This window comes from Cetorhinus maximus, chromosome 8, assembly GCF_964194155.1.
Source record: "Cetorhinus maximus chromosome 8, sCetMax3.hap1.1, whole genome shotgun sequence".
Lineage (NCBI taxonomy): Eukaryota > Metazoa > Chordata > Chondrichthyes > Lamniformes > Cetorhinidae > Cetorhinus > Cetorhinus maximus.
Genome location: NC_135886.1, coordinates 123,275,687 through 123,301,017, shown reverse-complemented (window position 1 = coordinate 123,301,017; position 25,331 = coordinate 123,275,687). Strand labels below are relative to the sequence as shown.

At 39.4% G+C, this 25,331-nt stretch overlaps 1 protein-coding gene across 9 annotated transcripts in view; it reads right to left on the bottom strand.

Annotated features, from left to right (window-relative positions):
- Positions 1–13,130: 13,130 nt before the first annotated feature.
- Positions 13,131–25,331, bottom strand: part of atrx (ATRX chromatin remodeler) — a 172,425-nt gene continuing 160,224 nt past the window's right edge. For all 9 annotated transcript variants that reach the window (XM_078547550.1, XM_078547540.1, XM_078547543.1 and 6 more), the window contains 5 exons: positions 24,596–24,745; positions 22,474–22,599; positions 20,033–20,128; positions 17,215–17,343; positions 13,131–14,239 (listed from right to left, as the gene is read on the bottom strand). In XM_078547550.1, the coding sequence (XP_078403676.1) occupies positions 13,937–14,239; positions 17,215–17,343; positions 20,033–20,128; positions 22,474–22,599; positions 24,596–24,745 (804 nt within the window). In that variant the 3' untranslated portion in view covers positions 13,131–13,936. The remainder of the gene's footprint in view (positions 14,240–17,214; positions 17,344–20,032; positions 20,129–22,473; positions 22,600–24,595; positions 24,746–25,331) is intronic.

The following is a 25,331-nucleotide window of genomic DNA, read 5'->3' as shown; positions in this document are numbered from 1 at the left end:
GCCAAGTGGGAAGGGATCTACAGCACCCAAAACAGGAGCAAATGGTCTGAGCAGAAAAAAAAAGAAAAAAACATTAAACCTTCATGGTCAAAAAGTCACCTTGAATCATGAATGTTGGCCATTTGGAGACCAGGCACTGTTTGAACTGTATCCCAACAGGATGCTGTGCTTTCAGGAGGGGTCGGTGATTTGGGATGGTACAGGAAAAGGATGGTGAAGATTAGGGTGGCACCTCTTTAACTACAGATTAATTACAATGTGAAACTTGCTACCACATGGGGTAATTGAAGTGAATAGCATAGGTACATTTGAGGGGGAAGAACTTTGAGGGTAAAGGAATAGAAGAATAGGCTGATAGGGTTTGATGATATAGGGTAGGAGGAGGCTCGTGTCGAGCATAAACACCAGCATGGACCAGTTGGGCTGAATGGCCTCTTTCACTGCTAACCCTTGGAGCCAGAAATTAAGGTCTTTGCCATGTGCAGCATCACTCCCTTCACCAACTTTAGGTAGCAGTAGCAGCTCCTACACCACATGGACTGCAGTGGTCAAAAAGGCAGCTCATCACCACCTTCTCAAGGGCAATTTGGGATGGATAATAAATGCTGGCCTAACCAGTGATGCCCACATCCCATAAACAAATAATAAAAACTCACAGCACTTTTACAAACTAAAACAAAGCCAGTAGAAATCAATCAGCAATTAACCTGAAAGTAATTGATGATCTCTTTAAACAGCATTGTTGGGGTGGTCGTTACTGCTCAGCTGTGCAAGGTTAAGAGGCAGCGTTAGCATATGTGGTGAGATTGAAAATGGCAGCACTGATGTCAAATCAGTGTTACACTCTGACTGATGTCATGATCAGCCTGATTTGCACACTTCTGGCACACCCTACTAATGTTCATGCTACCAACCTGCCCAAAATGGCAGCTGGCACAGGGCACACTGGCCAGTGCATGTTCATGCCATGGATCCCATTTTGCAACCAAAACAACAGCTGAAATTATGGGTGCCAAGTGGAATTTCGTGGCCAATGTGTTCAATTGCTGATCCAGCTTAGGGTGGACGCAGAGGCATTTAAACTGTGATGTTGGGGCACCAGCCTCACTAATATTGGACCATCTAGCTCAGGGCACCAAGAGGATGAGCAACCTAACGTAACTCTTCAGATTGAGGCCTCCCAATACCATGGCTGCTCCAGCTGCCAGCAAAATAACTGAACATGCAGGTTAAATCGCAGAGGGTCAAAGTCCCAGGAACACATTATTTTTTGCCGGAGTTGAGGGGTGTCGGTTGCCCAGAGGAGCAGTCCTACTGCCTGAGATAAGCAGGGGAGAAGGCCTTTTCATTAGCATCAGTAAGATTACCATGTTTTCACGTTACCTCTGTTCTATTGCCAATTAATTTAAATCACTGACCTCTGGTTACTGACCCTTCTGCCACTGAGAACAGTTTCTCCTTACTTTTTCTATCAAAACCCTTGTGTTTTTGAACACTCCATCAGATCTCCCTCTAAACTTCTCTGCTTTAAGGAGAGCATCCCAGCTTCTCTACTCTCTTTACGTAACTGAAGTATTTCATCCCTTGTACCATTCAGTAAATCTCCCCTGCAACCTTTCTAAGAATTTGATATTCTTCCTGAAGTGTGACTCCTAGAATTGGCCACGATGCATCAGCTACTTTGAAATGTTTAATATGACTGAATTGGTTTGTACTGTATGCCTCTAGTTATAAAGCCAAGGAGCCCACAAGCCTTTTTAAACAGTCTTCTCAACTGGTCCTGCCACCTGGAAAGGTTTATGCACATACAACCCCAATTCTCTTTATTTCTGCACCCCCTTAAAAACTCACACCGTTCAATTTATATTGCCTTTCCTCACTCCTCACTTGGGAGATGAATTATGTTACTTTGAGCCTCTTTAGCTAGAGAAGTCCAAAACATTTTACAGGCCTCAAACAGAAAATGTTTTAAGATATTTTAAGTGTATAAAAATGAGCACATAGGCAAATCTAGTTATTTTCTTGTAAATATTATCATTTTATGTCATAAACATAATTTCAAGCACTAGGTTTCTGTTTGAGAGTGGTAGCTCTCTGGATTATTGGGAACAACTTCATTGGCTCCCATTCATTTTTGACTGGCAGCTTTTGTTGGCTACTGATTGTTGATTGGTGACTTTCACATATCCTCAGTAGATTTGCATTGGAAATTTCTCTTTTAATTTTGGCCACTTCCAATTGGCACTTTCCCAATCAGTTGATGACTATGGAATTTCAGTGGAACAAGGTCCATGAAGCTGAATCACAGCTGAAACTTGGCAAACCAAAGGCACAATGCACACAATACTTGTGTGAAGATAAATATTGAAAATGTCGATAAAATTTGCAACAAGAGCAGAGAGGAGGCACCATCTGGAGGAAATCAATGGACCTAAAATCCTAAAGCAACAGGATTCAACACAACTAATTAAAGGGAAAGAACATTTTACTGGGAATACTATTTGTTGGAAGCATTTCCCTATTATATGTTGAAAAAATACACCACAAAAAATATCTTGATTAATAAACATCAATTTTCTAACCTCCGTGGAGACTTGCTGGCAGCAAAGCAAAGCCCAGAAGTCATGCTATCATTCACCAGCCTCTCTCTGCATACTTGTCCAGCTTTAGGCTTGGCAATGGTGAGTGTAACCCTACTCCTCAAAATAGTGATCATGTCCTTTCAAGTTTTCAAACCGTATGTCATGCAAGAATGTCTTCAAGTATCACACAATAAGTTGTATGCATTCTACGTTGGATAAAACCATTTTTCTATTACTATTTTGACGACCCCAAATCCACTTTATTACCAAATAAATGCATCGACAGAAAGTCACCCAACCATCCCAGCCAACATTGTAAACTTACACAAAATGCATCACCAATATCTCAGCAATTATTGTTTGCAGTTTATTTGTCCACATTCCCAGCTGGAAAGGGGCTGCCTTGGCAGCAAGCATGTAGGGAACAGAGAAAGAATGAAATGTAAATAACGTGCAAGCTTAGACATAGGGATACTTTGCTTGGAAAGATAAAAGCTGCCAACACAACCATTCTTCACTGTTCTTGCTTACTAAGCATTTTCTACACAGCAAAGCGCATTCAGAAAATTGTATAATGCTCCATTTTGTGTGTAAAAACAGTAGAATTGAAATGCTTGCCTAGATCTTTTTGTGCAGAACAATGTGGCACATTCAGAACTCAAACTGGACATCCACTTTGCATGTCAAAGATACATAAATTTACCTTCAGCATTTCAAAGTGAAATAAAAGTAAAATGTGGTGTAACATCTCCAGTTTAAACTGGTTGCGAAGCAGCACATAGTCTGACCAAGCTGTGACTGTGGTGCAGGTTAAACATTTTCCACAGGAAAAGAAATCATGCTGTTTAAAATGATTAAATTATTTGACGGCATTTAATTCACCTCAACTATAACATTTTTTTAAAAAAACTTAGTGTAGGTACTGCTGCCAAGGCCAACATTTATTGTCCATTTCTAATTGCCCGAGAAGCTGGTGAGCTGCCTTCTTGAAACACTGCCATCTGTGCGCTGTGGGTACTCCCACAGTGCTATTCCAGGATTAGGGTCAGCAACAATATGTTCCCAAGTGGTGTGACTTAGAGGGAATCTCCCAGGTGATGGTGTTCCCATACATCTGCTGCCCTTGTCCTTCTTAGATGAGAGGGCCACAGGGTTGGGAGGTGCTGTTGCCACTTGTAGATGATGAACATTGCAGCCACATTGTACCTTTGATGGTGGGAATGAATATTTAAAATGGAGGATGGGGTGCCGATCAATTGGACTGCTTTGTCCTAGATAACATTGAGATTCTTGGATGTTGTTGGAGCTGCACTCATCCAGGCAAGCGGAGAGCATACCACCACACTCCTGACTTCTGCCTTGCAGATGATGGACAAGTTTTGGGGAGTCAGGAGTTGAGTCACTCAACAGGATATCCAGTTTTTGACCTGCTCTAATAGCCACAAAATCTGTGCAGCTGCTGCAGTTAACTTTCTGGTAAATAGTAGGAGGAGAAAAAAAGGAAAGTATTTCACAAAATAGTTATTATAAACTCATTAAAAAGAAAATGGTTGGCAGAAGAAAATGTAGAGTAACATTAAAAATTAAAACATGGAGTCCAATGTTCATTCTGGTGCTGCAAGTCTCATGTGCTGTCTGTAATGAGATAGCATTATATATTATAGGTGTTATAAGGTGCTTTGCTTTCAACAAAACAAACATCAGAATGTTTTTGGATCCCAATCCATGGTAACCACCTTGGTGGAACTATTTTGAAGCTGCGTGTGTTAGTTTTCTTGCATCATTGTTCACAATTTCTGTCCCTTACTTTTTCCATATTTAAGGGGAGGCAGTGGCATAGTGGGGCTGTCCCTGGACTAGCATTCTAGAGATCCAGGGTAATGCTCTGGGGACCCGGGTTCGAATCCCTCCAGAGCAGATGGTAAAAATATGAATTCAATAAAAATCTGGAATTAAAAAGCCTGATGACCACAAAACCACTGCCTAATGTCGTAAAAACCCATTTGGTTCACTAATGTCCATTAGGGAAGAAAATCTGCTGTCCCTACTCAACTCTAGACCCACAGCAATGTGGTTTACTCTTTAATGCCCTAGCTAGTGATGCCCACATTCCATGAATGAATTTTTAAAAAAAATTATGCCAAGGATAACGTTGCTCAGAAAATAAACTCCAAGCATGAAACTCTGATTGTCCCATTTGAGACTGGGGGTGGGGGTAGGGGTGGGAGAGGTGGGGCGATGAAATTCATCTTGACAGCTGGAGTAAAAACAGACATGGAAACTGGAAATACAGGCGTGTCAGGTCAGGTCAAGCACAGCACGTTTTAGGTTTACTCCATCCACCCATGCATAGGGAGAGAAATATCTGTGACTTGAAGCCCACAATACAGAATTAAACTAATGAACACATGGAGAGTCAAATATTTGTAAAGGGCATGTCATGTTCAACTAGCCTAATTCAATCTTGAGGTAATTACTGAGTATGTAAAGGGAAAATGTTTGATATTTAAATGGATTTTCAGAAGAGGCTTGTTGAGGTGCTGCATAAAAGAAACATGCTACAAAATTTAAGGTATAGTGTGAAAGGGAATATGGCTGCATGAAGAGATTTGGAAAGGGGATGATATTCAAGATGGTGGAAATATGGATAGTGGAGAATAAGAGGGATTTTTTTTTAACTGGGACCTCTATTGTCTCCCACTATACTTTCTATATTAATAATTTTCTTTCAGTTAAGCCTTTTGCTTTAATTTTAATAGCTTTAAGAAGAGATATTGAGAGAGGGGGATTAAGAGAGTGCAAGAAAATGGGAGTGAGATGGAGGGACTGGGATAGAGAGAGCAAGAAAAGGAAAACAGGTGCTGAGTAATACATGAGGCACTGCGATCTCCCAAAGAATGCAATTCAGGACTGCCACCATATGGGAGTCAAATAAAATGAGGCAGGCCAACCACAAAGGAATTACTAAAAAAATAAACTGTAAATGCTGGAAATTTGCAATGGAGACTAAATTCCAGAAATCTTTAGGTCAATTATGCTTTCTAAAATAAAATGTGGCACTTACTGACAATGAATTCCATCTGACATGTTATTGATTGTATTATTTACTATGTCTGCAAATATGAACAGGACTCCCTCCAGCCCTGCCAATAGCATCTTTCACAGAAGAAACATTTGCATCAACTGGTATTCTCAAAACCTGTGCAATCACTACCTTCTACCTGTAAGAGATGATCATGCTCTGCTTTGAATTCAGTTTCAAATCAGCAAATCAAGTTGTCCTCTGTCAGGCTTAACAATCATCCAATTATATCATGTGGATGATTCTGAGATTGAATGGAAATAGTGAAAATTGTACACTTAACTTTCCCTACCAAGAGGCTGGCAGGGTACGGAGAGCAACTCCTCAAACTGCAAAAAAAAACGTCAACACTCATTATAAGAGAGGACGCATGTGGAAGCCTTTACAATCTAGGAAGTTTTTATAATTCATTCTCAGCAAAGCCAACATTTATTATCCATTCTTAGTTGATGTGGTGGTAGTGGGCCATCTTGAACCACTGCAGTCCATGTAGTGAAAGTGCTTCCACAATGTGTTAGATATGGAGGTCAAGGATGCTGATGTATTGCTGTTCCTTTATGATCACTGCATCAAAAAGGCTGATGGAATGTTAGCCTTTTTAACATGGAGGACTAGAATGTGAAGAGAGAAAGTCTTGCTGTAGCCACACAAATCCTTGATTAGATCACATCTGGAGTACTGAATGTTAGAAAGGATATATTTGGCCTTAGAAGGGCTGCAACAGAGGTTCACCAGAATGTCACCAGAGCTGCAACACTCAAGGTTTGATTTTGAGATTACATAAACTACACTTGTATTCCCTGGAATAATAGAAGGCTAAGGGTGATTTGATAAGGGACTTCTGGATTTTGAAAGGAATTGATAGGGTAGATAGAATATTTTCCACTGGTGGGGGATTCTAGGACAAGGGTCTACATAACCTTAAATCAGAATGAGGCCATTTGGGAAAGTTAGGAAACACTTGGCACAAAGTGTGCAAGTCTCCCAGAAAAAGCAGATGTTACCTGAATTAATTGAGATCAATAAACTTTTTGTGTATTGTAGCCAAGTGTATTAAGGGATAAAGGGCCAAAGCCTGGGGATGCAGATCTGCCATAATCTCAACAAATCGCAGAAGAGGCTTGAGGGGTTGAACGACCGATCCCAGTTCCTGTGTGTTCAGGATTGTGCTTGAATTGGGAGTGGAAATCTGTGGCAAATAAATTTAAAACAGATAAAATAGGAAGAACTCCTGAGTGATGAACGTTGGAACAAACCATCAGCTAAGGTGAGACAGAAAGTATTAAGGATGCTCCAAGTGCAGTTGGATGGTAAAACAGTTAGGGCACTAAAAATGGGTTTCAATGGAAAATTGCCTTTTCTTATCTTCACCCTTTATAATCTAAGGCTAGCATGAGGTCTATTTCTAGGTATTTTATCCTGTTAAAGGCCACTTAGATGACTGCACACTGTGCAAATGAACTTTTTATTTGCTTGTGGTATCCAATGATATTCTTCACACTTTCAACATCTTGGAGGTGATAGTGCATCAAATCCAAGCCTGCATACTTTATGGACGAAGAATAGGTTGATGATCTCGGTATAGTCATTCCACGCAATAATTCTCATCAGTTCAGTTTTGATTGAGACATTCAGTGGGCTAAATTGTTGAAGCACAAATTCATTTATGCATCAAATTGCATGATCTGTATTTAAATACCTTTAGTGGATGCTTTTGGGAGGCAACCTCCCTACTTACATGAGGAAAATATCAACTGCCACAGCAAAGGCTTTCTGGTCTCCGAGTACTAACCTAAGATGACGACTTATCTTCTGCCTGAAGTACACAATGTGCCAAATGGCAATCATAAACTTCTAGAGGTGGAACATTTGAATTGCATGATTGTGGATACCTCGGATTATTCACAATTGTCTAGATGAATGTCTCAGCCTGCCTGTGAAAGCAAAATCAGCACCTCTAAGCCACCTCATAACTTCACTGAGAAAAAAAGAGCAAGTGCTCCAACTCCACCCTGAACTCTGCAACAAGGATTGATCTGCTGAGCTAACAAAGTGCCACTCTTCAGTGTGGGAGCACAGAAACTACATCGTCTGTTCAGCTGGCACACCCCTCCCCTGCATATCGAATACAAGCACACAAACATCAGGATGCAAACAGCTCTGGGACATTCTCAATAATTTCCCAGTCTCAAATTCAATGTGGCATGCAGAACTGCACAATTTGATGGTTATTTCACCTGATATTTCATCTAATTAGCATAATCAACTTAGATGGCCTTCATATTTCCAAGTGTTAGCACTTGGCAAATGGAATCTGACCATATATCAGTACATAATATAAATTAAACTAAAATTCCTCTTCAAAGGACCCAAAATATTACGATTTTTCAATTTAAAAATAATCACCAGGAACTTCAATTAAGTTGATGGGTAGCCCTGAAATTCTTATTCAAGTGTGCCTACCAAATGTGATAGGAGTTGCAGACTGGATCCTTCACATCCAAAAAGGCATTAACAGTTGAAAGTCTATCAAGTCTGCTTATGCTAGTCACATGAGCAAGTGCCTTTGTACAGAGCTGCATGCTATTTAATGCACTTATCTACACAATCTGCTAGCGAATAAGCTTAACTTCATTTTGCTCAACTGCCACCATTTCCCTTGAGCTCCCAAGGTCCTGGGTTTCTCAGACTAGCTAGCAGCATAATCTGTCGAAATGTGAACTATCACAAATGTTGAGATATTTATTCCAGTAGATGGGCAAATGGTATTTGCCCTCAGTCACAAACCTAGCCAAAAGGATCCAAAAACAATTTAGAATATCCATTTCTCTCAGCTAAACAAGGTCCTAAGTTTGCAGGACAAGTAACAGGCAGACTCTGCTGGTGCACACACGTGTGCCAATAAAAACATTAACTCACATTGAAGATGCAATGGAGTATCTGCAAATGAGCTAACCATATGCCTGACACTAGTCACATATAATCTTCCAACTCTGCTTGAAAACTCAGCCACCAGGCCTGCATTGATATAACTTGTTTGACATCGACAACCATTTTATTTGGTAACTGGTGGCTAGATGAATCAGAAAAGGTTAAGATTGATTTTTTTATTACACAGTCTAGACTATTTTATTGAATTAAGAGCAAAATCAGGACTGACAAGATGCTAACTAGTATCCAACATTTTGTTAAGAGGTAGATGGGGTTTTATCCACAGCAGCAGATCCGGATGGCTTCTGATCAATCTCTGATGTAAGACAAAATGTGACGCAGTCAAGCTTTCACCTTGGGAGCTTGATACAAGGATCATTGATGGATACTTCATTCTCTTCTGCCTTCGTGCCTTGCAGTTTGAAATGAACGTCGGAAGACATAAAAATAATTCTTTGCCCCAAGATCACATTCAGTATGTCAAATGCTCCTGGAGAGTTCTTTTTCAGTCTGGAAAAGGCTGACCTCTGCAGATCTTAGTTGACAAGGTTACACAGAAGTACCTAATAGCGTCCTTAAAAGGCACAATAGCAGCATGTGCAATTTTTAAACCTGACCACTGGCACTGCGTTGACCAAGAGACCAAACAATACCTCAGTGAATGTTTCCACCCAAATACTAGGATACAGGTTGTAAAAACTGAGACTGAGATTTTGTTTACCCACTGGTGTGGACCAAAAGTAGCACTAACCCCAGTGATGGTTAAAAACAAGTGCAACTCTAAAACATGCCTTGTATGCAGCAAGGGGAAGATCATGAGTATCATGCTGCTACTGCGAGGATGAAAATGTTATTTATATATGTGGAGGTTGAGAAATGAGCTGTACTGCTATAATTGGGACTATATTGATGATTGCTAGAAAATGCTTATTTTAATAAATAACCTAGGCATATTTTCCATTTTGTCCTTTTTATTGAATATTAAATATTAAAATTTCAATGTTTTGATACCACTTGCAAAGGTAACAACACAACAGTGTGCGTACTTATTCATTCACTACAATTTCTATTAAAACACACTGCCAGAGTTTATTTTACACACGATGATCCCTATGGGATGAAGTTGCATCAGTTCTACGGTATTTACGGTAGTGAATAAATACAGTTGAAACAATTTCTAAAATATATAGAAAGCAAGCAAGACTGTTACATCTTCAAAGCTGTTTGAATTCAACAGCAAATGATGGTTTTAGGGCTCTCCTTTTGCTATTCAACTAGGGTACGTCTGATACAAAAACATATTACTAAGCAAAGAATGCTTTACATCCAAAATTAAGGACAGTACGAGTTAGAAAATATGGTATTTACCATTTTTAATCTTAATACAAGCTGCAACATATTTATCAGTTAAGCAACAGCAACTATGTAAATCACATCTAACTTTATAAAAATGAACAATTTGAGTGATTTAATTTTTCTTTCAACCACAACCATAATAGTTTCAGAACTATTTCCTGGTCAAATTTAGTGCTAAATACAGCACATAGATATAAACAAAAAAAAAAACAAATTTAAAGTGAAACATACGACCAGTCCAAATTTTTTATTTATCTCGTCTCAAAAATTCACTTCTGTGCATTGGCTTAATACCATCACTGTGCTGCCCATGGCTTAATTTTATTCTTTTTATTGAAGAGTAAGAAAAGCAAACAACTTTAATTTATGCTGTCAGAATATCTGGTAAAACATCTGCTGGCAATTTTTGCTCTACAAGAGATCTTAAACAGTACTGCCGATCACTTGTTACAAAATAAAAATTTCAAAAGATAAAATGAAGCAGAGAAAAGGTGAGCAATAGGAAAACAAAGGACATTGAATGTCAACGTCTTGGGGCTGAAAGGTTGCTCTGGTGCATTCCCCCACCCTCCCCCAACCCTAAGTACATCCAGGACAATTTCTTCCTGGGTGTCCTAAACGCGTGGACACAGTCTGAATTAACTAGGTTTAACTTTCAAAACAAAATGCCTCTACAAATGCACCATACCAATTTTACATTATCTTTTAATTCTATAATGTACAATTGCAGATGAAAATAGGAATGATTTTAAAGGTGCTTTTGATTTCAATTGAGGGAGAGGGGAATGAAGATAAACTGGTTATCACACAAAATCAGATAAAGATGTCATCCAACTGAATGAACACATGTAACGTCCAGCACAACAGCATTAGTGTACACATGCATTTTTTTTTAAGACCTTGCCAGAAGTTTGTTAAAAGATTTGTATGAGTATGTGTTTAATATTATAAACATATCAATTCTCCAAAGGATAACTTGGCAAACTGTTGCAGTGCTTTGGCGTAAACTCAAATGCAGAAGGGCAAAATGACTGACATTACAACACAAGGGGAAAATTGGATGGCCGGTCCATTTAAAAAAGAGATTCAGCCATAGAAAGCAAATAGCTGTTGTGCAAATGGATTTTGTTTTTTGTTTTTAAATGAGCAGCCCGAGTAAAGCCTCATCTTTGAAATGGACCAACAGGCTGGTATTTTGCATCAATTGCATAGTGAAATAATGTGAATTTAAACCAAAGGAAACATTTGGCAGAACATTACACAACAGCAAAAGTTAGGTGGTTAGATTTTGCTGCTGCAAGTTCCAAATATGATCATTTGAACATAGTCAAGCTGTGTAGATTAGAAAACATCTTTTATAAATCATTTCACTACTAAAATAGCTTTGAACTGTAAAGGTTTTAAAATAAATGTTGCAGCCTGCAATGCAGAGTAGTTTTATTTTTGGTTTACAGCTGGCTGACAGTATAGGTGAAAAATAAATGTGGATTACCATATTAAAATAAGTTTATACTGTGTTAATCATGGATGAAACAAAGTCATGTGACTACATAATAAGACGACAAACAACCTGACGGGCTTCTGAAATTTACATTGCCTATCTTGTAAGGGCCCTTCAGTCTTTGAACGGAAGCATCCACCACAAACCACAGGAGTGAGCCAAGGTTCCCAGCAGGAATACAATCCATACAAGACTTTTAACAGAAGGTCATTATGCAATGACATTAGGATTTCACTCGAGTTTCCCTACCAAAACACTAACAATGATTACCTGCAGCAACTCCCAAGGACAGAATTCGTTGAGTGGGATTCTGATACATGGAGGTGCTTTTAAGCAAAAGAGCAAATTGCCAAATAGGTAATCGAATGGCCTTCCTTATAATGAAACCCATAACATACAAAAGCCTGACCTAGCAGTGCCCAAGATGATGGAACTCCTCGCAGTCTAGACAACATCTTTCAGGACATTCGATGAATTGTAGGATCTTCTTGATTATGCCAGTTAACTGATTGGGCAGCTCTGCACATATTGTATAAAGTGACCTCAAGGCTAGCCCAGGTTATTGAAGTAGATCTAGTGGAGTTCATATAATTTTCTATCCACATGGTGGCAATAACAGAATACTCTAAAGAATTGCTTGTTAAGTTGTACATTTTCTATTTTTATAGATATAGGCCAGGTTTTATCCAGTTGTGTATTGAAATCTACATTTTACTTCTGACTTGCTTGGTGATGGCTGAATGGTCAACTTTCTCTTGTAAATGGATTTCACAAAAATCCTTGAAAAAGAAAATAATTCAAGGAAAGAACAATCTAGGCACTAGATCAATCATGTAAAGCTGATGGAACATCAGTTCTTAGAGCTCAGATAATTCTGGTTTTTATTAAAAAAACTGCAAGTAGTTTAAGTTCCATGAAATAAATGCAAGCTGGAAGGGCTGCATGTCGGCTTCCCAGCCTGTAAGAGACCAACATCAGTCAAAGTGTGACATCAATCCCAAAGGAACATTTGGTTACATGGCTCAACACCTTAGTGACAGAACAAATCCTTGGTCGAACTGCGCAACTGAAATCACTGGGTAATTCTGGAGAGAGGAGATTTAAACTAGTGATCTGGTAGTACAAGAATGCTGCTGCTCTTGGACTGAGATATAGTTATTGTTCTATGTACAGCTACAATATCTTTAAACTACAGATGATAAGGTTAGCAATTTGTGCTCACACTGAGGTTACCTACTGACCATAAAGAGATCTACAGGTACGAGAAAAAGTTTTGTGACAAGGGCATGACACCAGAGGGGATCAATGATGTAATTTGTTGTGATATCTTAACATTTTACATAATGACAGGTTCTTAGAAACCTGACTGTAATGACAATGTAGGCCTGACTCCTGACTTCCTACCCATGGAACTGGAATGTCCACCTTTAGGATAGAAACCAACTCCAGCAAAGTAAGGGAATGCACAGAAGATGGGTTAATCGAATCAGCATATGGAGAACACAAGGTAAATCTCTCGTAGCAGATCACCATTGGAAGCTATACATCTCACCTTCAGTTAAAAATATGCAAGGAGCATCTCGACTTCAACTAATGTCTAGCATATATTGAAGTGAAATTCAGCTCATTTTAATGGGATTGATTGGCAAATTGGGCTCAAACTTAAAAATCACTTTTTGAACTACACTATGGAGGCAGAGAGAAAAAAAAACACTGTTGGTACATCAATGCTTTGCACAGATGGGTTTCAAAGGGATGAACTTAATTAATTCCTACTAAGACTCAAGGAGTTAATTCAGGCATACAAGACCAACATTCATAACTAGCTGGCACCAAATGAGTCCTCCAGATAACAGTGTATGGTATCATCTCAAACTTACTCTTCAAATTTCAGCAGTTCTGAAAATCGTTCTCTTTAGGAACGAGAGAGCAAGAACTCAACTACCAAATGTGGGGGAAAAGAACTGATTTGTTAGATTGTTGAGATTATAGAGAGGAGCTATCACAAAAAAAAAATGCTTTGAAGGGGCAACATTACTGATTTGTCCCTTTATCAACTGGGCTTATTCCTGAAGCACATGAAGTACGTGGCAAAGACTACATCTCTTAAATTATGTTTGTTAGTCGACGAGTCCGGGACACTCAACTTCTCACCTCAAAAACTTTTTAAAATTTTCAGGTACATCAGAATTTAACAAAGTAGTTGGCAGAGAGGAAACAAAACTTGGAAGAAAATTGGTTCTCTTCCTTACCAGTCACATATTTATTAAGGCTATATACAATGTTTAAAGATTCCTTGGAATCTCCTATGACAATATTACCTCTGATGATCTCAGCACGATTCTATGCACTTAATTAGTGTCCCAACTGCAATCTACACAGTTATAAATTGGTCACTTGAAGCTTTTCTTTTTCAGTTCAGAAATGTGCTTGCTACCATAGCAAAGGCACAATACTACATTTCTATAATCTCTTGAGTGATGACTACTTCTTTGAATTTTTTATTCCTTGTTTGAGCTGTGGTGGGCCAGGAGACTGTCCCATCATCTGCATGGGTGCAGGTGGTGCCCGTTGCAAAGGAGGAGGCCGCATACCGGGTGCAGTTTGTGGATACATTGGCAGTCCTCTTAAACCTATGTGTGGATAGGTCATCATTGGGCCAGGATTTCTTGAAGGCATAAATTGGTTTAAAAGTGAGTTCACTGGATACTGCTGCTGTTGAACTGCCATCTGGTTGAACTGTTGCTGTCTTCGGCTCATTAATATCTGTTGTACAGATCTTATCAACTGTGAAAGAAAAGCGGAAATTAGAACATAATTTATATGCAGTGTTTAAGCGCAGCACATGACCCTAAATTTTCTTAAATGGTAGCTCAGAAATCCCTACACTACAATCCCTATACTACCCTACTGATCTTGCCACAGTCAAAAGGAAAGTGTCTTACTAATTTAACTTCATAGAATTTTTTAAGGAAGTAACTAGGAGGATTAATGAGGATTGTGCAGTGGCTATTGTCTACATGGATTTTACTAAGGCATTTGACAAGGTCTCACATGGCAGGCTGGTCAGAAAAGTGAGATCCCATAGGATACAGGGGAAGGGGGTAAGTTAGATCCAAAATTGGCTCAGTGACAGGAAACAAAGGGTAGTGAATGCTTCTGCAAGTGGAAAGTGGTTTCCAGCGGCATTCCACAGGGCTGAGTGTTGGGACCCTTCTGTTTGTCATATATATTAATGATTTGGACTTAAATGTGGGAGGCATGATTGGGAAATTTGTAGATGACACAAAAATTGGCCACATAGTTGATAGTGAAGAGGATAGCTGTTGTCTCCAGAATATCAATGGTTTGGTTGAGTGGGCAGAAAAGTGGAAAATGGAATTCAATCCAGAAGTGTGAGGTAATGCGTTTGGAAAGGGCAAACAAAGCAAGAGAATGCTCAAATGAGAGGGCATGGAGAGGGGTCGAGGTGGTGAGACACCTTGGAGTGCATTTCCACAGGTCCTTGAAGGCAGCAGGTCAGGTGGATAAGGTGGCAAATTGGACAAGGTATTGAATACAAATGCAGGGATGTAATGCTGGGACTGTGTAAAACACTGGTTAGGCCACAGCTGGAATTTTGTGTACAGTTCTGGTCATATTACAGGAAGAACATAATTGCTCTGGAGAGAGTACAGAGGAGATTTACAAGAATGCTGCCAAGGCTTGAAAATTGCAGCTATGAAGAAAGATTGGATAGGCTAGGGTTGTTTTCCTTAGAACAGAGGCGGCTGAGGGGTGACCTACTTGAGGTGTACAAAATTATGAGGGGCTTGGATAGGGTCGGCAGGAAAGATCTGCTTCCTCCAGCTGAGGGGTCAATTGCCAGGGGGCATAGATTTAAGGTGATTGGTAGAAGGATTAGAGAGGACATGAGAAAACCTTTTCACCCAGAGGCTGGTGGGTGCCTGGAATTCACTGCCTACATTGGTGGTTGAGGCTGAAGTGCTCAACTCATTTAGAAAGGTACCTGGATATGCACCAGAAGTGCTGTAACCTGCAAGGCTACAGACCAGGTGCTGGAAAGTAGGATTAAAAATGAGCAGCTAGCTTCTTTGTTCTCTTTTTATGGCCAGTGCAAACACAGTGGTCTGAATGGCCTTTTTCTGCATTGTAACTTTTCTATGGCTCTTAAGGTGTTGAGTAGAGACTAGGCACTCTCTCAAGAGAGGAATGGGGATAATTCAGTGGTCAGTGTTAGCTACAGAACTCAGCAAGCACTGGAAGCAGTTTACCTCAACCCTGTGACCCAGAATACCAAAAAGGGTGCCTTCAAAAATTGGTTTGCATGCTCAGATGTACAACCTACATTTCTGCATCAAAATCTGAATATTAGATTATCTACCTCATTTTATCAGTATTTCAATTGACCAGAAAAAGTAGATGAGTTTTGGAAGCATGAATGGTAAGTTTTCACTGTGGCCTGTTCACATATCACAACAGTAGGTTCTGCCCCATTAAATTCAAATTAGCAATGGCCATAATCCCTAAAGATTAACAATAGTATAACATGTGGTTGGTTATCAGTTACCCCATAGTAAAACATGGTTGCAGAAATCAAAGTAATCTGCTTACCAACAGACCTTCAAAGAACAATTTAAGAAGCACTGATCTCCCAAATCACTACCCAAGAAATGTTTTGGGGAGCAATTGTATGAAACTGTTTTTCATCCACAAGGACAGAACCTAACTGCAATCCTGGAGTTTGAAAATAAAACTTTAGATCCTACTAAATGGAATTTCTGAAGCAACCCAGTTTTCCTGGATGCCCAATACTCAATTGAATAGGAGTCCTTCTATGGGAACAGGAAGCTGTTTAAGATCCTTATTCCTATGACAGAAGGACTGAAGTTGTTGATTTTGCATGTGACACAGAAGTTCATTTCTGGGTGAGCATCAGTTTGTGTAGTGCATGAAAAGCAAATAAAGTGCTCATAAATTAAATTGCAGAATTTAGTCAGTAAATGAGAAAGTAAACCATAGCCAGTAAAAAGATTAAAAATCTAACTTTCAGACTGCTTTCAGATTAAAATTTATAATCTTAAACAGAAGCTCTAGAATTTGAACTCATTCTATTCATATACAAATGGAATCCTTTGTTGTAAGTTGCACACATCTCATTGACAATAACTTGTGTGGGCATGGCAAACTGAAAAATTTGATTAGTCGAGTAGTTCTGTGGGGCTCCTGAATATTGTAACCGCATCTCGAACTTCTGCTATAAATTAGCCACATGAAGCTTTATTTGTATAGTAACCAATTGTAACACAAGCAACCAAAAAATGGTCATGATCAATTTTGGTAACTCATCTTTCACAAACTATTAATGACCAGAATAGAAACTTAAAAACTTGTAAATAAATTATATGTATCTATTCAACTAAAGTTTAATATGAAAATGTAATACTGTGATAAATAATGCAAATACTTTCAATAGGACAAAGCAAGGCTCTGACTGTTTACAGTACTTTTTAAATCTAGAGTGATTATGTCTTCCAAATTGTTAATATTGAGACATTTTTAAAATGTCAAATGTAACCTTGTTTAAACATCATTTTTTAAGTGGAGAATACCATGAAAATCTTGTACTTTTTGCAGATATGCCCCAAATCTCTTTTGCTAAGAAGTGGTAGAATGAAGTCTTCGAAAGGTTTTGTTATATAGACTTTAGGCACCAGTACTTATTCATCAAAAACAGGGCTAAGGTGGCTACAAGTTCTTACCAGTTGTTGCTTTGAAAGGATGTCATTGTACATAGCTTCTCTGCGTTTTATTTCCAGTTCTTGGCTTGCTTGTTTGCTCAGTGACACTGCTTGAACCTGCTCTTCTGTCAGGTTGGGATTCTCTTTCCACTAAAGAAAAGGAATAACAGTTAAAAACTACGACAAATCTGGAATAGGAGAGCTGGCCACAACGACAGTTCAGACTAAAAATTAATTCCCAAATAATTTTCATACTGCATGTATGCAAAGCACAGCAAAAGGGTACCAGCTTAACTGAATAAAGTTACATTTGCCATTGAAAAGTAGTGAATGTCTAGAATTAGTTTTATTGTCTGAAACCTATGCATGTTGTTTCTCTCCCCCACCCCCCCATACAACTGTAAAGATTTTTAAAAGAAATGAGTAGTCCAGGAGCGATCAGGCCAATCACTTTGACCCAGTAGGTCGTTTTGTGATTCAAGTCAAGAGGAAGTGAGCATAAACAACCATTGCTGCAGTTTGCAGATGATTCTTATAAGGCACAGTAAATTGTGTGGATGTGAGCAGGAAGTTAAAAATGGGTATGGCAGACTTAAGGTCACAATCAGATTAGCCATGATCTTACTGAATGGCAGAGCAGACTCGATGGTCAGAATAGCCTACTAATGCTTCTATTTCTTATGTTGTGTTCTTAGTGAGTGATTAAATTCCATTTGCCATTGTATTAATGTGGAGAAGCGCAAGCTCATCCACTTTGGATCTAAGGCAAATCAAATATTTTCTTAATGGTGAGAGAGCAGGAGCTGTGAAGTAGCATAAGCAAGAGCACAGGTATAAACAGTAATATAAAAGATTAACGTAATGCTTCTGTTATCTCAAGGGGGCTGGAATTAATAAGTAAGGAAGTGATGTTCCAGTTGTACAGAGCCTTGACCAGATCCACTAGAGTATTGTGTTCAGTTTTGGGCATCATACCTCAGAAAAGATATTTTGCTTTGAAAGGGATACAGATTTACCAGCATTATACCAGAGCTTCAAGGGTTAGGCTATGGAGGAAGATTGCATAAATACTGCTATTATTCCCCTGAATTTAGAAGGTTGCAGGTTGAGATATTTAAAATGTTAAGGGGTTTAATGGTGTAGATACAGATAAACCATTTCCACTGAATGTGGAACCCACAACAACAGGTCATGATCTTTAAATTAGAGCAAAGCCATTTAGGAGTGAAGTCAGGAAGGGTAACGGAAATTATCAGACTTAAGGGGCTGAATGGTCCAATTCTGTTCCTATATCTATTAATGTTTATCAAACAGGGTTAATTTGGCATAGAATGAAAATACAAATTGAATTTTGATAGTTGATTGAGGTAGGATTATGTCCTGAATGTCCATACCAGATAATGTGCTTTCAGCCAGATAACCAGAGGCCCTCATTTCTGGATTACTTATCTAACACGAGTGACAAAATGATCACTGTACCAGTCAGTGTCTATTGGATAGGAAGCTGGTGTCATATTTAAGAGACAGCAGTCACAATTTAGTCTGCAAGTCATTTAATCATCTGAATGAGCAGCACAAAAAAGGGAACTTTGACCCTGAAGCATTGGAACATGCTGTTACTGGATCTCAAAAGACAAATGAAGCCCAGGGTTGGTACATGCGTACCCACCAAGACCAGGAATGTGTCTGTCTGTTCTCCACCTTCCGTGTATGACAGTCTAACGTGTCTCTACTTGGCAAGGGCAAAACACATTGGATGGAAGATCCTATGATTGTGTTTTGTACTTTCCTGAAGGTGCTCAGATTATAAACTAGTCCCATCATCTAATAACTTCCACGTGAAAAAACAGACTTGGGTCTGCGGCATGGTTAATTAAATACCAAACCTGCTAGGCTTTGTTTTGTCTAGCAGCGTAAAGACAATTGATTAGGGAACAGAATAAGAAATCCAACTTAACCTTAGCATGCAAAATACTAGGTCAGATTTCTTGGCCAAGCTCCTGCAGTCCCTTCAAATTTCACTAAAGACTTGAAATCTAAGTGTGAAAGGATGGCATGATGGAAGGCAGTAGAGGTATCGGGCATGAAAAACATTTCCTACAGTAGACACAGAATTAAGCCAAGAGCTGGCAAAGGTAACATTCTTCTAGAGAAAAGCTTGGCTTGTCTTGCGCATGTGAGGAACTTTCACTGCAAAAACAGCAATGGAAACCTTCTTTTAAAAATAGAAGAGAGAAGCTGTTTAGGGACTTTGGGAGGAGCAAAGTTGGATTCCAACTGGAAAGATTCTAAAACAGTCACCCTTCAACTTTCCCCATTGCATTCAAAAATGAATGTGAACAAAAAAACTAAAAAAATCTGCTTTATCAGAGACTGGGAGTGGATTTATCATTGTACTTCCATTATTCAGTGAGCAGTATTATTCCTAATTTTTTTTCAGAAAGGTAGCCAAATATCTTTCAATTCAACTAAAACCATATGTGCATAATCAGCATGGTCTACAATAGGCAGCATGAAAGCCAAGATTAATGGTTTTAAAATGGGGCATTATCTCATTTTTTATTAAACATTTTTATAACTTTCTTTTCTGTGTTAAATGTTCCGAAGCACTGACGAAAACCTCCAACATGTAGCACTTTTGAGTCAGATCAATGCACAGCTATAGACCACAGAATGATGCATTGTATGAACCAAAGGCTTTGATGGTGAGAAAACATCTAATGTTGCTGAAAGATCAACTCCATCAAACAAAATCTTATTCTGCTGCTATGTTAACAGTCTATTGATACTTAAAATAAATAACTTTTTCTCTTTAAGGAATAAATACTCAGTTTCTTACCACTTGTGCAATCAGGTCTTCAAGAGCCTCTGTTCTCGCACCTGCTATACTGGTACTGGCTTCTACCACCTTCTCTCTGCCTTGGTTGATAAGATCCTTAAAAGAGAAAAAAAATCTTAAGTGGAAAGGAACACATTGAAGTTCACAATTACATACAATATACTTTTAAATAGCAATATTTCATATTTCACTTGCAATGAATTAACTCAGCCACTATACGTAAAAGATAAAAATGGGATTAATCCTTGTGATTATATCATGTCATTTATTGAACTAAGCCGTCAGATTAATTTGGGTATTTACTTTTTAATAATTCCCGTCCTACAACACACACACATATATATATATATATATATATATATATATATATAAACAGCTTGACATTAAATTGCCACTGCCATCATTAACGCAAGTTATACTGATCGTGTAATTGCTACTCCTGGTGATACTGCACTGGTTGAGATTTGCTGTATGACAGCACGACTGCTCTCAACATCCTTGAGTTTTTGGAGCAGGAATGGAAAGAAAATCAAATCGCCCAGAAATCACATTTCTAATCATCATACTTAAATAAAAAATAAATAAAAAAAACAAATGAATAAATAAAAATCAAAAAATTGGATCAAGAAAGGGGTAAAGGTGGAGGAGAGAGTTCATGGTCTGAAGGTGAACTCAATGTTAAGTCTGGAATGCTGTAAAGTGCCAGTTTGTGTTGGGCTTCACAGGAACATTGCAGCAGGCCAAGGGCAGGAATGTGGGCATGAGGGCAAAATGGTGTGTTGAAATGGCAAGTGACAGGAAGGACTGGGTCATGCTTGCGGACTGAGCAAAGGTGTTCCGTAAAACACAGTCACCCAGTATTTAATCATCCCAAAGTAGAGGAGACCGCATTGGGAGCAGTGAATACAGTAGACCAAATTGAAGGAGATGCAAGTGAAGCGCTACTTCGCTCGAAAAGTTTGTTTGGGGCCTTGGATGGTGGGGAGGGAGGAGGTAAAGGGGCAGGTTTTGCACCCTCTGCGATTGCACGGGAAGGTGTCGTGGGGAGTGGATGAGGAGTTGGGGCGATGGAGGAGTGGACCAGGGTGGCATCATGCTGGAGCTGGTGTAAATGGCATAGGATGATCTTTTGAATGCGGAGGCTGGTGGGGTGAAAAGTGATGACAAGGGGGATCCCATCATGGTTCTGCAGGGGAAGGGGTGAGGGCAGAGGTGCGGGAAATGGGTCGGACATAGTTGAGGGCCCATCAACTACAGTGGAGGGACGGGGGAACCCTCAGTTAAGGAAAAAAAAAGGACGACATGTCAGAAGTGCCGTTTTGGAAGGTGGCATTACCTGAACAGATGCGACAGAGGCGGAGGAACTGGAAGAATGGGATGGAGTCCTTACATGGAGCAGGGTATGAGGAGATGTAGTTGAGGTAGCTGTGGGAGTTAGTGAACTTGTAATGAATATTGGCAGAGAGTCAATCACAGAAATGGAGACAGAGGTCAAGAAAGGGAAGGGAATTGTCGGAGATAGACCATGCGAAGGTGAAAGAGGGGTGGAAATTGGAAGCAAAAAAAAAATCTTTCCAAGTCTAGACGAGAGCATGAGGCGGCACCAATGCAGTCATCAATGTGTCGAACAAAAAAAAAAGAGTTGTGGGAGGGAAAATCTCCAGAGGAGATGAGGTCAGTGACAGTCCTAGAAACAATGGCTTGATATTCAGTGGTGGGTCATAGTCCAGGAGGAGGTAGGAGGAAGTGTCTGAGAGTTGACACTCAGCCTCTGCGAGGTAGAGGTCAGTATGCCAGGCAATAACAGCAACACCCTGGTCAGCAGGTTGTTAACATTTCTACTTCGCTTTAGCTCTGAAGCAGCCATATGAACTCGAAATGTTAACTTTGTTTCTCTCTCTACAGATGCTGCCAGACCTGCTGAGTTTTTCCAGCATTTTCTGTTTTTATTTCATATTTCCAGTATCTGCAGTATTTTGCATTTATCATAGAGGTAAATAACCCTGCCCAACCACAATGGACTGTTTAGGCCAGTGAGAGAGAGAGAGAGAGAGAGAACGAGAGAGAACGAGCGAGGGCAATGGAGTGGAGGCATACATTTTAATCTTGTGTCACATTAATGTAAAGCAACCAGTCCCAGAGTCAGTAGTTAGTTTCACTCCCCCACAAGCCAAGCACTTACATGCTATGTATGCTGCACCTTTATAGACTGAATACTTTGAAAATTACCAAAGCAAAAAATAACCAAAGTTTATGTATTTTACCATTAAAAACAATTGGAAATAAGTCCCATTCCACTTAGGATTGACAAATATGAAGCATATCATTACAATACATTTTTATATTGCACTAGGCCAAATTAATCTCAAAGTGCTTTAAACGTCAAATAGTCACCCAAATTACCATTAAGGTGCCAGTTACATGTAGATCAGATTACCCACCTCCAGCTGTTGATTACTCATGGTGGACAATGTTGCTATGTTGAAAGGAAAATGTGCAGCCTGCAAAGTGAAATTGGCAGCAGGGAAATTAATCCCAGTTGCGACGTTAGTTCGCAAGGAAAGACCCTGAAAGGAAGGAGCAAAAAAACCACGTTAATCATTCTGAAACCCACCAGTAGCACGAACCATTGAAAGCAACAATTTCATCTTAAGCCAATTGACAACCATGCACAAATCCTGATGCTGTTTCCTTATTCAGATTTTAATAAAGTGAAGTTTAAAACAAATTATCCATGATTACTAAATTTTCTTCACAGCTTTCCTATCATAAACTAATTGCAGTATTTTAGTTACTTATGCTAAGAAGCTCAATGATTTCCCTCCAATTACTAGGTCATCTTTAGAGAGACTAATTTCAGTTAAGCATTTTACCAGAAAATATATGGTTATGGCCAGATGGAACAGTATCTGAGTGTTGTCTACATTCATAGAACTTTGTAGGTATATAGGCCTTGAATTTCCCGTGGAGATGTTAATCAGCAAACGCTGCTGGAATTTATGCATAAAGTTACCTACATTGCTGGCAACAATTTACACTCAAATATCCTGTGCACTTAGTGTGACTGGAATAAAAAAAATCAGGAACCTGCACAACCCCTTCTAACCTCTGAACATCTGACGCTTTTTGTGCAACCTTCACATCTCTCAATTACTGGTGGTAGAACCTTCAAGCACCACTGTCCTTCACTTTGGAATTCCCTTCTTAAGCCTCTCCATTTTTCTCTAACTTAAATATGCCCTCAAGGCCTGGACAATATTCAAACTTGGGCTGATGAGTGGCAAGTAACATTCACGCCACACAAGTGCCAGGCAATGACCATCTCCAATAAGAGAGAATCTAACCATCACTCTTTAACATTCAATGGCATTATCATTGCTAAATCCCTATCAACATCCTGGGGATTACCATTGACCAGAAACTGAACTGGACCAGCCATATAAGCACTGTGGCTACAAGAGCAGTTCAGGGGCTGGGAATTCTGCAGAGTGCATCTCACCTCCCGACTCCACAAAGCCTGTCCACCATCTATAAGGCACAAGTCAGGAGTGTGATGGAATACTCTCCAATTGCCTGTATGAGAACAGCTCCAACAACTCTCAAGAAGCTCGGCACCATCCACGACAAAGCAACTTGCTTGTTTGGCACCCCATCCACAAACATTCACTCCCTCCACTGCCGACGCACATTGGCAGCATTGTGTACAATCTAGAAGATGCACTACAGCAACTCATCAAGACTCCTTCAACAGCACTTTCCAAACCTGCGACCTCTACCACCGAGAAGACCAAGGGCAGCAGATGCATGAACACCATCACCTGTAAGCTCCTTTCCAAATCACACACACCATTCTGACTTGGAACTAAATGCTGTTCCTTTACTGTCACTGGGTCAAAATCCTGGAACTCCCTAACAACACTGTGGATGTTCCTACAACATATGGGACTGCAGCAGTTCAAGGCAGCAGCTCACCACCACCTTCTCTAGAGCAATGAGGGGTGAGCAATAAATGCTGGCCTGGCCAGCGATGCCCACATCCCATAAGCAAATTTTAAAAATTCTATCTATTGGAGTCTCGTCTAAATTTTTCCTTTTCTGGGCCGTTGCCTCTCTTAAACGGGCCTACGGGATTTTTCTTGGGACAATTTCACAATACTGGCACCCTACAAATGCAAGTAGTCATTAAGCACTAAGCTGAACAAGTTTATACTTGTTAACGGAATGGTTTCCTTCATATTTTTCAATAATGTTCCCACTAACCAAACAAATGTCAAGTTCCTGATCATTTCAAAATAGATGTGATACTTGCATTAAATTAAACTAACATTTAATTTTCATGTCTGCAATAGCAGAATTACATTAGATTAAAAACTATTAAAATGAATTGTAACATGAAGCTACATGGCTCTGTATATACTATTCATGCAACTTTTCCCATCCATTTTAGGGTGATTTACGTCAGCTTAAGTTTTGCACAGAATTATTTTAGAACAAATACATAATTCTCTCTAGGAATTTAAATCTGTTTAACATTACCGTTCAGTTAATCTACAAGTTCCTTACCTTCTTTTCCGCTTCGTACTCGGCCCATGCTGCTTTTCTATCCTCCTCACTAAGCTCTTCCTCCTCCTTGTGGTCCAAAAGAGAGTCATGCTCATGGTAACCCACAATGTAATCTTTCTGGTTTTGAAGTATCTCTGCTAAAATGTGATCCTATTAAAAAAAATACAAACATTATTGATAACTACCCCTTCTGGGCTATGATCAAGACATTTTGCTTTAAAAAACACAACCCACCACTTCAGGATGACATCAAAATTGTTACCGCTACAATAAACTGCCAACTGTTCATTTATGCGTCATGTTTCTCTATTTCCTTTTAAAAAAAAGAGAATCACTGGAGGTAGACAAGGTTCAATTCAACAACTAATTCTAGCTGAAAACTCCAGGTACAGCACGCACAAACATATGAGTTAGGAGGAGTAGTAGGCCACTCAGCCCTTTGAGCCTGCTCTGCCATTCGAGCCTGCTCTGCCATTCAATGAGATCATGGCTGATCGGATTGTAACCTCAACTCCACATTCCCACCTATCCTCAATAATTTCACCCTCTTGCTTATCAAGAATCTATCTACCTCTGCCTTAAAAATAGTCAAAGACCCTGCTTCCGTCAAGAGAGTTCCAAAGACACTCAACCCTCAGAAAAAAATTCTCATCTCTGTCCTAAATGGGAAACCCTTTATTTTTAGATTCTCCCAGAAGAGGAATCATCCTCTCTACATCAACCCTGTCAATGCCCC